The sequence below is a fragment of the Cottoperca gobio genome, chromosome 10 (genome assembly GCF_900634415.1).
Source record: "Cottoperca gobio chromosome 10, fCotGob3.1, whole genome shotgun sequence".
Classification (NCBI taxonomy): Eukaryota; Metazoa; Chordata; class Actinopteri; order Perciformes; family Bovichtidae; genus Cottoperca; species Cottoperca gobio.
Genome location: NC_041364.1, coordinates 14285709 through 14299512, shown reverse-complemented (window position 1 = coordinate 14299512; position 13804 = coordinate 14285709). Strand labels below are relative to the sequence as shown.

At 39.0% G+C, this 13804-nt stretch overlaps 1 protein-coding gene across 3 annotated transcripts; it reads right to left on the bottom strand.

Moving 5' to 3' along the window:
• Window positions 1–6412: 6412 nt before the first annotated feature.
• On the bottom strand, window positions 6413–13535 carry LOC115014914 (putative monooxygenase p33MONOX). 3 transcript variants are annotated; one of them, XM_029442046.1, is made up of 9 exons: window positions 13311–13534; window positions 12497–12581; window positions 12260–12384; window positions 11940–12127; window positions 11648–11759; window positions 11262–11389; window positions 8163–8314; window positions 7811–8019; window positions 6413–7611 (listed from the first exon to the last, which is right to left on the bottom strand). In XM_029442046.1, the coding sequence occupies exons 3-9, from the start codon at window positions 12285–12287 to the stop codon at window positions 7406–7408; spliced, it is 1023 nt and encodes a 340-aa protein (XP_029297906.1). In that variant the 5' UTR covers window positions 12288–12384; window positions 12497–12581; window positions 13311–13534; the 3' UTR covers window positions 6413–7405. The 3 variants fall into 3 exon arrangements, with proteins under 3 accessions (XP_029297906.1, XP_029297907.1, XP_029297905.1); XM_029442047.1 differs by lacking the exon at window positions 12497–12581 and having other exon boundaries at window positions 12260–12324; window positions 13311–13535; XM_029442045.1 differs by lacking the exon at window positions 12497–12581.
• Between the last annotated feature and the right edge of the window lie 269 nt (window positions 13536–13804).

The window sequence follows — 13804 nt, the reverse complement described above, 5'->3', positions numbered from 1 at the left end:
GCAATTATCAGGCATCTTAAAAACCAGGAAATGTATTTATTGTCCTTATAATTGACAGGTGTGATTGTACACTTATTTAAAATATATATATTTTGCTTGCATACTTTTTGATCCCTTGGGCTCCCTGCTGGGTTTTTTAAGAAACTAATTACTTAAATTTTCTCTGTTGATCTATTAAATTTGGAGCAGCGCATCTTTCTATATAACATATCTTTTAAAATAAATGTAATATTTATGTAACAATATTATACATTAGTTTCTACCTAGTAAATATTCTATTCATATCTGCAATGTTGCTAAGTTACATGTAATTGTATTGTTTCTATGACTAAGCACGTACTGCACTAAGGAATACAAAGGGTTCTAATAAATAATATTTCCTGTATAATTACATCGAGGATGGTTGTCACCAGATGGTGTATGAGCATAGTGCCCATGATTCTATTGTTACGTGACATATCATCATCCACTGATTCTGTGTGAAAAAACTTTGTGTATCAAGCCCCAGAGCTGCTGATGCATTGTGGATGGGGAATTGGCTCACTCAGGTACACCAGAGCCCTGTTGACCAATGCATTCAAACTGTACTGGCCCAGGGAGCAAAGCTTCCTACCATTCATTCCTGTGTCTACCAGTCCAGTACTTTGCATGGTTCCACCTCCCATGATGAGGTTATCGGTTTGCTATGACACATCTTATTTATTTCATTCAGTGTTATTCAGGAACTACTCTTGTTATTTTAGGTACTCATCACTTAGGTGGTTTTTAATTAGTTTATCACTCATTTCCTGGTATTACCTCACAATAAGTGCACCTTACCTTTATGTATGCATACTTTTGGAAGAATGAGCTGCTCAGTTCTGTAGAAGAGGAAGTACATTTTTTTATTGTGCATTTTGAAAAATACAGTGGTAGATTAATGAGGAAATGGTTATAACTACATGACCTTCACATATTTCTACTGCTACTATAGATGATCTGATGCGACGCAAAACTTAGAACAATAAGAAATGATATAATCTGATTGACTTTTATTATACACATACACACGAAGTACACACTTCCTTATCACCTCTGAAAGCTCCTGGACTCTGGAACATTTGTTTCTTTAATAGCCTGTGTAGTTAGATACAAATCTTTTTTATGTTCATGTATGTTCAAATATTGCATAATCCTCTTAAATAGATACCAGGAGGACAGTTTTTTTTAGAAATCCCAGGTACCAGGTACACCAAGATGATATTTAACAATACTAATGGCATATTTACATTAAACAAACATTTAACAGAGATTACAAAACAATAGATTTGACAAATGACTGGATAAAGCAGATTTACTTAATATTTAGTCAGATATCATTCATAAAAGCACTTGATATTCATGATGACATAAAAATGTTTGGATATTTATGTTGACAAATATCATGTTAACAAATACCAACAGCAATCAACCTCTGACGTCTAATCAAAACAGCGTTCCAGCACTGAAGACTAACTAACTAAACCCGTTCAATTATATAACTGGTTTCATCGACTGCTTCTAGTTTCTCTGTGCAGAGTTTGTGACAGATCACCGATATGATACCAGTCAACATTCTGAGCAATAATGGACTTAGACATGTTTATACTGATTAATTGCACATGCATTTATCGTGATTGTGTCATATCTGATACTGATACTGAGAGAAATGTATCTCTACATGATGAACTTTTCTCATATTTGTTGCAGTCTGTCTTCCTTCCCCAAACCTAGGAAATGCTACAAACAACTCCCAACACTATATTCAAATAATACCGAGCCAATGAAGGAAAAACATAAAATAATAATAATTCTGTTCTTTGTTTGTTGCACTTTTGTTTGGCTTATTCAAAGCTATTGTTCTGCACTTAAATTATTTCACCTATGTGAAGCTAATGTACTTGCAAGATTCCCGCTGTTCGGAGTTGTGTGCTCATGATATTTTGCACTTATTGTCGCTTTGGACAAAAGCGTCGGCTAAATGAACTGTAATGTAATGTAATAATCAGTTGTGCAGCGGATGTGCGTGAACTAGTGACAGAAGCCAAAGAACTGCATTCCTCTCCTGGCTTAAGGGATTAATGTGTGTAATTACGTGTGCTCTGTGACATTATTATCCAAATGAGATTCACCCAAAAGATCAAAGGTTCCTTGAGCTAATACAGTGATATAAAATGATGGGCAAACAGCAAGGTTTTGCCACAGATCATCAAGGAATTCAATCTGAACTTTTTAATCTGTCTTTACTTTGAGCTTTTGAGCCTGAAAGCTCTAAGAGTCTGCTCTGTAGTTTGTTATATACATTGTGATTCTATTGTATTGCTACATTGGTGATTCATCTTCTCTAATTAGTATATACTTATCTAATATAATGGTAAAACAGGTTGGGACGTCATCGCAATGATACCATCAGAAATATTTATACTTTCAACAATGTACAACACCTTACTTGGGAATTCATTTCATCCCTCATGACAGCGTTACGCATTTGGAGTTAAATGGTTTCTTGTATTTTCTCTGTAAGCGTTTAAGCGACATCAGTGAGTGCATCAACCGGATGTGGCTCTAGTGAGCTCCAGCTGACTGCTCAGACCTTGTGGCAGGGGATCTCCCCTTCCACATCTGCTTCATGTTAGGGCCTGGGGGCCAGTACAGGAGGGCCCAACAATGCACTCTGTTTCTCAGTGGGGGATGGCAGCAGAATGCCTGATGAACAGCACAGAGACAAACCGACTGGAAACTGGGTTATATAAAACAGGTAACATTTTTAGTTCAATAAAGGAACAATATACAAAAAGAAATACATATACATAAACATAGCAGAAGAAGGAAAAAAGGTTGACAAACACACAAAAACATACATGTATACGGTTCATTTGTTTTACTGCTATTCAAAAACAATGTCCTGTCCCCCTACTGCTTGAAAAGAGTGACCTTTAAAGAGTATGTTAGATTGTTCACGTCAACAGTTGGCAGTTCAGTTTCTTTTCTTTTGCTTCTCATTCTCGTTTATTGCCTGAAGGATACAGACTGTAACAACCTTTGATTGTTTCAGATTAGCAGGAAACAGAACCAAGATACAAGGTACAGAAAGTATTTATTATGTTTTTAAGCAAATGGTTTTGCATATTTATCTGTAAATGTAAATGTAGAAGTTTTGAGTATGTTCATACAAATGGGTAAAATGACACTTCACATGGCTCACACTTTTAGAAAACATTCAAACAGTATCTACTCTACTGTATGTACTGATCAGAAGCTTGCATCCCACACATTCATTCCCTTCACACTGTAGCTGCACAAAGATTCACTCATTTTCTGCAGGGTCTCTTTAGAGACACGGAGATACTGTAACAGAGGTCATGTCTTCACGATTTATGAGGAACAGCAGTTTTTTATTGCATAACATAAGCACACTACATTGATTTGTGTGTGTGACTCACATCTGTGTTAACGGCTTTAACACTGCCACTCTATATCCCCAGGTAGTGGGCATGATTGATGATTACTTTCACAGGATACAATACCTGCAGACAGACATTTCCCCCCGTTCTCCAAGCTCCTCTCAGCTTGGTGGGTTCACCTCTGGGCCAGCTCACCGTGAATCAGCCCCAGATGTGGTTCTGGAGTCAGAAGGCGTAGCCGTACGACACAGGGAACCCACCCAGCAGCAGACGTCAAAGGGGGCCACCTCAAATCCCTTGTTAAGTGTTGTAACCCTGCTTGTGTCATGGTGTCGATAACTTCTGAAAAACACTGCATTAGTCATCATCGCTTTGAACGAGGGAATTTGATGCTGCGTATATAACTTGCAAGCAATAAAGGAAATGTAATTCCAGTAATAAAGTGGTGTCTGTTGAACATTAATATCTTATCACAGCAGTGTTCTTTATAATTATTCTGCTTTATCTTAAAGAAACTCATCGGGATTATCTTCTTAACTCTCACGTAGCTACTGCTGATATAAAAAAGTAGAACAGGAGCCTTCATTACCACTTGAGGATAATGACTCTGTGTAGGTCAGGTGTCAGCAGACCAATATCTGTTTATTACAAAACCCCTGTAAGTGAATGCACTCAATGCATTTAAGAGCTGGTGAGAGGATTTCCCGGCATATTCATGGAGTCACCCTGACATAAAGCGACAATTAACTGAAAGTGAACACAACCTTCCCTCAAAGTTGACTTTTTTACAGAGCACATTTAGACTTCATTTTCCAAAAGTATTACCAACAACACACATAAACCTGGATCACTAGATCAAGCTCATCATAAAACCTTTCTTTGCTGTTTCTTCTAAACGGGCACTAGCATTGTTTTCTAATTATGTGTCCATATCATGGTAGCTTGACAAGACTAGCAAGTCTAAGTCTTGTCATATGGGTGTGAGACATTTAAATATAGCCTACAGAGGGAACATAAGTTATTGTTTTGAGATTGTTCTAGAAGGAATTTCACCAGACCAGTTTTCCGAAATACAAGCGAGTGTGTCGTGTCAGATTGCAGATGAGACTGTGCTGTTTGTTTTGGTATGTGGTCACACTGGCAGGGTGGTGCTTGCCATTGCACATCTGTGAGTGAGCTCAATGATTTGTGTGGGATCGGAGGAGAGGTGTAGGCGGGGAGCTGAGAAGTGGGGGGCTGCGCAACCACGTCATGTCGGACCCAGAGAGAGAGACATCTGTATTATGTCATGAATGTTGGGGCACTCCACCCTTTGCTCTCTATTTCCTTGTTTCTCTTCCTCCCAGGCGCCTCCAGCCTGTGTTTCTCTTGCCTTTGCTATACTGCTGTGTGTTTTTGGTTTTGGTGCTACTGACAGTTATCGTGACCGTGTTGCCTGCCTCTAACAGAAATGAGACTCAAGACTGAATCTCCATTTGTGTTTGTACATTTACAAAACTTTAACAGCCAAGCTTCATCCCCGCGGCCACACTTTTGTCATCCTATTTTCTTTCATCTTTCATCTTTCTTCTTGTGTCTATCCATCTCTTTTGAGTGAAAGCTCTCTGTTTGCACTTGCCTGTCTCATTTGATGTTCACCTTCGCTCCTGCAAACCAGACGTGGACACTCAACAGCCTGTAATTAAGCAAAGGAGAGCTCCCTTTAGGAGCCGCAGCTAATGTCTGAATAAATTAAAGTTTAAAGTTGCCTTTCTTTTGTTAGAACTACAGCACCTAATATGAGGGAAGATACGTCATTTGAATACAAGTCAGCCTTCAATATAATTGTCCCATATTTGCATCTTTGTGTGTCTCTGTAACATAATGAGGGCAGCAGGCACACCCTGTAATAAATCTACTACACACTCACACAATAAACTGAGAACTTTAACAAGGCTGTAAAGCAGCTCATGGCTGAGCTTAAGGGGGAGGGACTCTGCTCCTTACTGTTTCTCCCTGCTGGCTCATTGTCAGATGGCCTGGATGTTTGCTTTGATGTGGAGAGGGAGATTGGGTAGGTTATAACAATCAGCTATCGTTGACAATATCATTTTTGTTATAAATCAACGTCTGTCTACCAACAGTAGAACAAGACTAATTAAATCAGTGTGTACCCAGTAGATGACTTCATGGACTAGCAAACAGAGAGATCTACATTCTCCTGATTCCTCTCACCTCTGCCCTTCATGTCTATGTGGCTAAATTAATTTCCTCATGTGAGGAAATAAGTGATATCATGGCCATTTAATACTTAATTTGATTTGAGCATACACACTGGCTTCTTGATATTAATCTGGGTAATATATAGAAATATATATAAATAATTAACCATAAAAAGTATAAAACCTTTGCAACAATCAGGTTTTAATTGTATGCTTATTGTGCCATCTTCTGGACAAAAGCTGTAGCTCAAGGTTGGTGTAAAATCCTTGAATCACCACAGCGGTTATATTTCACCTTTATATGTCAATATCATGACAATGACAAGGAAAATATACAAATACATTATTGCACATTTTACTTTGATGTATGGTACACAATTACTATTTTATATCGCTGCCCACACCCGATTTGTTCAGCGATGCAATATTTGAAGTGAAAGAGTTTAGTCTGATTATTAGGATATATTTCAACAGCACAATTCATATTCTGTAGTAGTTTGATTTAATAAGCAACCAATAAATACAAGAAATGTCATGTGTGACTAAATTAGTGAGACACAACTGCTACAATACTGAATATGCTGATCACAAAATTGTGTCTTTTTACAAAAAAGAAGAAAAAGAAATTGCATGATGCTGTGTATACAAGTAGCATTCATTTATAAATGAGTGTTCACTTAGTGTGAGGTTTCAGAAATATAATTATAATAAAAAGGAGTGGGGTGCTTGTAAAGGTGACATGTACTTATATTACTATAGGTTTGCATGAAGAAAATAACCAGAGAACCATTTTTTGCTTATTAGTATCATATTTATTTACAGATCTAAGTGGGATACTATCTCCCTTGTGCAATTAGTTATTGAAATTCAACTTTTTTCAAATAAAACAGCAGGGATTCTTGTATTGTGACTGAATGCAAAATTGAACGCATGTTAAAATAATATTGTGATGAAATATAAAAAATGTAATAAACCCAACATACTATTATTTAGAATAAATGTTGATTTAAAGCAGAACAATATTAACATACTTAAGTTGAGATAATGAAAAATAAAAACAATCACTTCAGGTCATCAGTCATACACTCTCACTAGGTAAAATAAGATGTTCTTCCATGATAAAAACAAAAGTTGTACTTAGATAAAGCAAACATGCTGCAAGTTTAGGCACAATATTAGTCATCCCACACTCTACTCTGCATGCGAACAGAGAAAAGCACTACAACTACAAATCTGCGAGCTTATTCAAAAATAAAATAAAATACAAAAAATGGAGGCAACTGAGCACTACGGATTGAAATAGCTGGTCAGTTGTATGAGAGACAATGCTAAAGTGATTAGCTTGAGCAAAGGACTGACATTTCAACAACTTCAATCTCATGCCATTATTGACAATGGGAAGAGGAAGGCAAAGCAATGCATGCCAATGCTTCCATTACATGACAGAATAACAATAATACTTCAAAGCAATACCAACATTGGGAATGACAAATTAAGTTACTTCATATGGCGTTTTATTTGGATCAATGAGCCTGAAAAGTTATGAAGGGGAGAGTGTGGGCTTATGAAAGATGGCAATCCATCAGCGTAGGTTAGCTGGGAGGAGTAACAGTGCGGTGATGTCTAAGGGGCTGGACAAGCTAATACTATAGGTGATCCTCATTCCGCTCAGCCTCAGTGAATTGGCAGGGAGGCAGAAGGGACAGAGAAAGGCAAGAAAGCAAATGAGCTACCAGACGGAGGAAAGATATGGTACAGAGGTGTTACTACACAGGTCTGGCTTTAGAAGCCCGAAGGTGTTAAAACATTCATGTCCCGAGGTTTAAGTTTGTGTGGCCGTGTGGGTGCCCGTTTGGCCTCAATGCCTGGGATTTCAATCTTGGGGGGCATGAAGTTGGCAGGATCGTCCATCTTGAAGTTGACCTGGGTGTTTGTGCTATCCATGGTAGAGGACTTATGCATGCCGAAGTAGGACTGCAATGAAAAGCCTGAAGGAAAGAAGTGGAAGTGATAGATGTTAGCCCTGCTGTGTCACTGGAAAATCACTGCCGATTTCAAGAGCTATTGGCAGTGGAACTACTGGTATTATTGTATTCAGAGAAAAATCTATAAGTGGGGGTCTAACATGTATTAATACTGTAATACAGTCAAGATCCAAATGCAGGACTGGGTATAAACCTCTCTCACCTGTGTTTGTATCACAGCCTGGATCAGTGGGGGACTTCTGTACCACAGGTCGAGTTCCAAAGAAGCTCCACCTCTCTCCTCCTCCTCCTCCTCCTCCTCCTCCACTTCCTCCACCTCCACCCTCGTTTCCTCCCATGTCTGTGCTGGGGTTGGAACAACTGAGCTCTGGGGTGGCAAGAAAAGGCGCAGGACTCAGCTGGAACCAGCTCCTGTATCACCACCAAGCAAGAGCAAGACATGAACATACAAGCAAGCATGGAAAGGATATTCCACATGGCACATACTATGAACCATGTTGGAAAATGACAAAATAACAATATGAGCAAAAACATTTCAGCAGCATTATGCCTACCTGCGACTAACAGCCGGTGATGTGTGGGGAGTAACACAGGGGGTGACGCTGGGTGTTACGGAGGGGGTGACACAAGGGGTGACACTTGGGGTGGATTGTGCTGATGTTGTACACCTGTCCTCCTTGAAGTCCCCGGTTGGCATTCTCAACTTCTGCACAGACAGAAAAAACAAGCAATGAAAAAAAACAAGCAATGAAAGAATACCTTCCACTGATCCAGAATCACCCTCTCCATTAGAAAGGGATTACAAAAAGGTTTTAATATAAATAAATCGCAGCTGGCTGGTTGTTAATCTTTGACCTGTACACCCTGTACAAGCAGCAAAGCTGTGACACTGTTTTACCCATGACCATGTTAGACAAACAGCCCATGTTTATGACAGACAGAGCATTGATCTTATGTAAAAGAGCAAACACTCCGTGTAAACACAATGAAAAAAGGCTAGCAGTGTTTTTCTGGACCTGCAGACCAAGCAAAGTGCGTCACAGATCCTCTGAGCGTATCCCCTGCTGTGACCATATCACCTGCTGTGACCATGTGGTCACATAGAGCACTATGATAAAATTATGTGATTTGATGTTGAACCACATTATTCTTATTATTAAACATCATAGCATTCATAATGTGAGCACTGAGCCAATCATTTGTATTATTTTAAAAAGTCATTACGGCAATGAATATAGTAAACTACTTGAAACTCACTCAGAAAGCAGGTCGCTCTACCTGCAATACCACCAGTCCAAGTGAATATAAACCTGGTGTGGTTTTGAAATCACTTCTCTTCTACTCCAACAATAAATGTGCAACAACTAGTTTTCAATCCTGATAACTAACCAACCAAATGCATCTTCAACCATACTTGCCTTGACATTTAGATTTATTTCAGTAATGCTCTCTGGAGGAAACAAAAACATTGACAATATTCTTACAAACGCATATCAATCTCTTCTTGTATATGTGATTTTGCAGTCTGCTCAGTAAAACTGCCATGGAAAATAAATATGGATTGGATTTTAATTTACTGTGTATTATTTGGGTTAGTATCCTGTTAGATTTCATCACCGCTCCAACCCTGCTGAACCTCGGCCAGAATATTACAAATCAGGACAAAACAACATGTTACTTATCAAGAGTTGGAGCAGTGGAGAAAGACAAATACAAACATGTTCCACGCCAGACCTAGTGCTTCACGTGTTTCTATAAAATTGAGGAAGGTATATTTGATCACCAATGCTTTTACAACTGGTTCATTTATATTGACACTTAATGAAAGCACATGGCAGGCAGAAGTGGAATATGTTGTACATAATCTAGCGTTAGAACAAGTGAAAGCAACTATAATCAGTGCCATTTTATATTCCATTTAATATAATTCACCTAACTTACAAGATCATACATGGGGGACACAAACTGAAGCTAGTTACCCTCATGAGACTAGAGTTAGAAAGGGACATGACGGTTTCTTATCAGTTTAAACATCCACAGTGATGGGAGCAGTCTCTGGTGAATTTCTGTAGCTTTCATCATCATTAAGCAATATTATTCAATGAACACCTCTCGTTAGTTAATGTGCTAAGCTAACGGTAACCGTGGCTGGACTGCCACATATCAAATAACGTTAGCTACTGTATGAACCAATCAAGCTACACACCACGCTAACGGTACTTAACCAGTTAAAGTTAACCTCGGTCTCTTTGCTTCCGACTCAGTAAACGTTATAAACACCACAGTAATTTAACTAAATAGTGAGATTATACGTTAAGAACAACTAGCGTTACTTTGTTTACTCAGGTTAGCTCGAATGGCAGCTTTACTCGCTAACCTACAATGCTGCTTTGCTAACGGCCTGCTTTCTGGTCGGAATGTACAAATAGCTACAGCACACACAGTAATTCATCAACATACCTTTTTATGATAAGATTTCTTTGACGCTCCAGTCCGACAGATTCCTTAATTTTGTCCATAATTAGCTGTTTTAACAAGTTTTTTCTCGAAAACAAAAACGGTAACGTCGGCATAAACTACAGTCGGGCCTCCAAATAGTCTCTTTTGTTAGGAGCTCGGTGATTGGTCCATTTGACAAAATAAGGGTCATTTAAGGGCGTTGCCTGGCAACACGACTGCCGGAAGCTCCATTCTTTGGAACCAGCACAGAGCTGATTACGTAATTTGTTTTTTTCATGTTTACCTTGCAGTCACTCAACAGGCTCAACAATATGGTATTCTCATATGATTTCTTACAATGGCCTTTGATTATTTTAAGTAATAACACAGGGACCATACTTATTTTAGTAGGAATATTGTCCTCACTTATGATCTTGTGTGTTCAACATCAAAACACCTGTAAATGTTATTGTAGGTCAGCAGAGAGCACTTGAAATGTGAGCATGGGGAGTGGGCCATAGTCAGCAGGCAAACTGGAGACAGATTTAGACAAAAGAAAATACAACCTGTGTGCATCCACCCTCCTCTGGGACTTCAACTTTCTTTGCTAAACCTTCCATGACATGTGCAAAGGATAAAGCCTAATACTTAATCTTTACAACTAGTTCATATTTAACACCCTGTTTTTTTTTTTTCTATTTGTACAGGTTATATTTTGATGTCTGAGACATTATTCTTGTTTTCAGTGTTCACGGGATGTTATCACATTGCATTATGATATTGTATTTTCAGAGCTTGTGTGACAATGTGACATTTCCAAACCAAATGTATCTAATCTGTTGGAATAATAAACTCAATCTTGCCGACAGTTTACTGGTGGTAGGAAACAAAATAATAAAAGTAAAGGGGAAAAAAAGCACACAGCCATGCTTACTCCTAGACATTCCAGCCAAAACACACTTCAGGTCAGACCTGCAACCTTTCATTTGGGCCTAAACTTAATAATAGTAGTATTAAACTAACAGTAAACAAGACACTGTGTAGAAGTTCTTTTCTTTTCACTTATTCAAGTTGTGCTGCCATCTAAAACACCTGTCACACATTCAGGTGTGATATATATTTGTAGCTATGTATTACTATTTGAGGGCATGAGAGATACTTTTCACTGCTCCTTGGCACATCAAAGCTTCTTCCCCACATCTCTTCATACTCACTGGTATTGTGGCGTCACCTAGTCGGTGAAAGCAGGTCTCCTCAGCAGGGAGCCCCTTGTGGGGAGAATACCCAGCATCAGTGAGCCCTGCCCGGTGCTCAAACTTCTGTAGGTTCTCCTGGGTCTGCTCTAAGTGAGGATGAGCATACAGTCAACAGTGAATGCAAAATTAGTCAATGTTTTAATATGCCAACTCTGAAGATTGTTTATCCATATTTGGCAGCCGCCATCTGAATAATTATAGGTGAAGCTTACATAATTTTGTAACATGCAGTGAAGAAAACTTAGTGTATCTCCGTCTTAACAAAGAACATTTATTTGTACTTGCATTTCTCGTCATTTGTCAAAATTAAAATAAATGTTCCTCATGTGGTTGTGTTGACTTACTAATCATAAGTGAGCTCATGAAAGAGGTGGCTTTGGCTTTCACCACAGGCACTGGGGAATTGACTGATGATGGTGCCTCAAAAGTCAGCAACTTGCCACCACTCTTGCCTTCCTGGTGACACAAGTTTATACTGTAATGATTAATTTACAAACCACACAACAAATTAGAGCAAATCAAACGTGTCCAGTCATCCTTCAGGATGTTTCACACAAGCCAATACAAACAACATCTTGTTCGGGTAAGCAGTTTGAAACTATTTGGATCATATAGTAAAAACAAACAGGAAAGCACCTCTGCAGTGTTCCTGAACTTGTGCTGTGGGATGACAGGGTCTTTCCATAAGATGTTCACACTGAAGTCTGGAGGTGGTGAATGCATGGTGGCATCCATGAGCTCGTCATAGCTGACATTGCGCCGAGTCATTCCAACGGGAGTTGAAAAGGCACCAAAGAGTCCGGACGACATGCCAGACTCAAGTGCTGAAGGATAGGAGAAAATAAGAAATGTTTTTTTTTTTGTGGCTTAATTTGAAACTTTTTCTGACACTGCAGCAAAACTGGCAATCATTTTACAAAAAAAGTGTTAAGATTATCACACAATCCTTGCGTTACCTGGAATGTCTCCCCGCCGTGAGGCCATTTTGACACCAGATCAGAGCGGCTGACCACAGGAGACTCTGTAGGATGACAATATGGAGGTCCACCCACTTAGGCGTTGATGTCAGTCAGAAGTGTAGCTAATAAATAAATGGTACATGCATATTTCTATTAGCATAAGGTTAAGTCAGAGAAGAAACACACCAGAGACGTGTATTGACTGTGCAAAGTGCATCGTGTCCTGTTTCTGACCTGCTCCAAATAGAAACGGAGTCTTGTTACAGCACTGTCAATAATATCAGTTTATGTCAGTCCCCCTCATATACCAGCCTCTCATCTGCCAAAACAGGGAAAAACAGCCCTACTGTGAAATAAAGCGGGCTCATTTCCAAAAGGAAATGAAACTTTATGAAATCAGGAAATACTGCCTGTTTGATAGCATGGACCTGGCTTTACATGTAATGCCGTATCTGTAACATTCTAAGAAAGCGTCTCTCATTAATCCTCTTGGGTTATGGTGAACCGGTCTGCCTCTGAGATCAGAGCTCTTTAGCAGACTCACTTTCCATTGCAATCCACCTGCATCTTTCTCACTTCAATTAATGATAACGTGCCCGTCCGCCATCTGCAAAATATACATTTCGGCAGAATTCAGATTTTGCAGATTTAGATCGGTGACATTGTGTAGGCTAATTTAGTTTACTTTGCAAAACAGCTTTCATCTATCAGCTGCTGCACGTCAGCATTGTGGGGTGCCAGACACAGTGACTTGCATAAAACAGGAACCGAAGTCACGCCACGGGCGTGTGGGTATAATGTCTAAAATAATCTGTAAACAAAATGACTATTAGTAACAATAGCATTTCCTTTTAGGGAGGCCACTTAAATAGCCTAACACATCGTCGATTATTTAAACTATTTATTGACATAGTGTTCCATAATCTCTACATGCATTGCATTTGATTGTCATTTAAATAAATACTATTGTTCATTCATTTGCAGCGTTTACATGGAGGGCAATAGTTTGTCAATCGTCATGCTACAGTAGGCTATATTTCACACTTACCTCAACATGTCCTCTCCTGTTAAACTATTCCACAGCCACAGCGGATTTCTTTGTCACAGTGGAGCCGACTTGACAGACAAATACTGTATGTTTGTTCATCGGTTGGTTTATCCATGACTTTTGGACATGCAGAGAGTAAACATAGCGCTGAGACGTCCACACAGCAACAGTGAACTGAATGCTCCTCTCTGCCAACAGAGCATGCGGAAGTGATCCTCCGAAACTTAAAGCCCTGCAGCCTGTTTGGGAACAAATGTGGTGCAAAGTGTCGAGCGTTGTTAAAGAGTACCGTTTTATTTATGCAACATAATAGAACAATTATACATGCAGAACTCAGATCTTTTACTTATGACTCAACGTAAAAATACCAATACAATTTTTGCTTAAGTTAAGTAAAAATACAAACGTATTAGCGTCAACACACAGTAAAATAACAAACTTAGGCTACTCATGCAGTGTGGTCTATTTTAGAATAATGTATGTCATGTCATTAT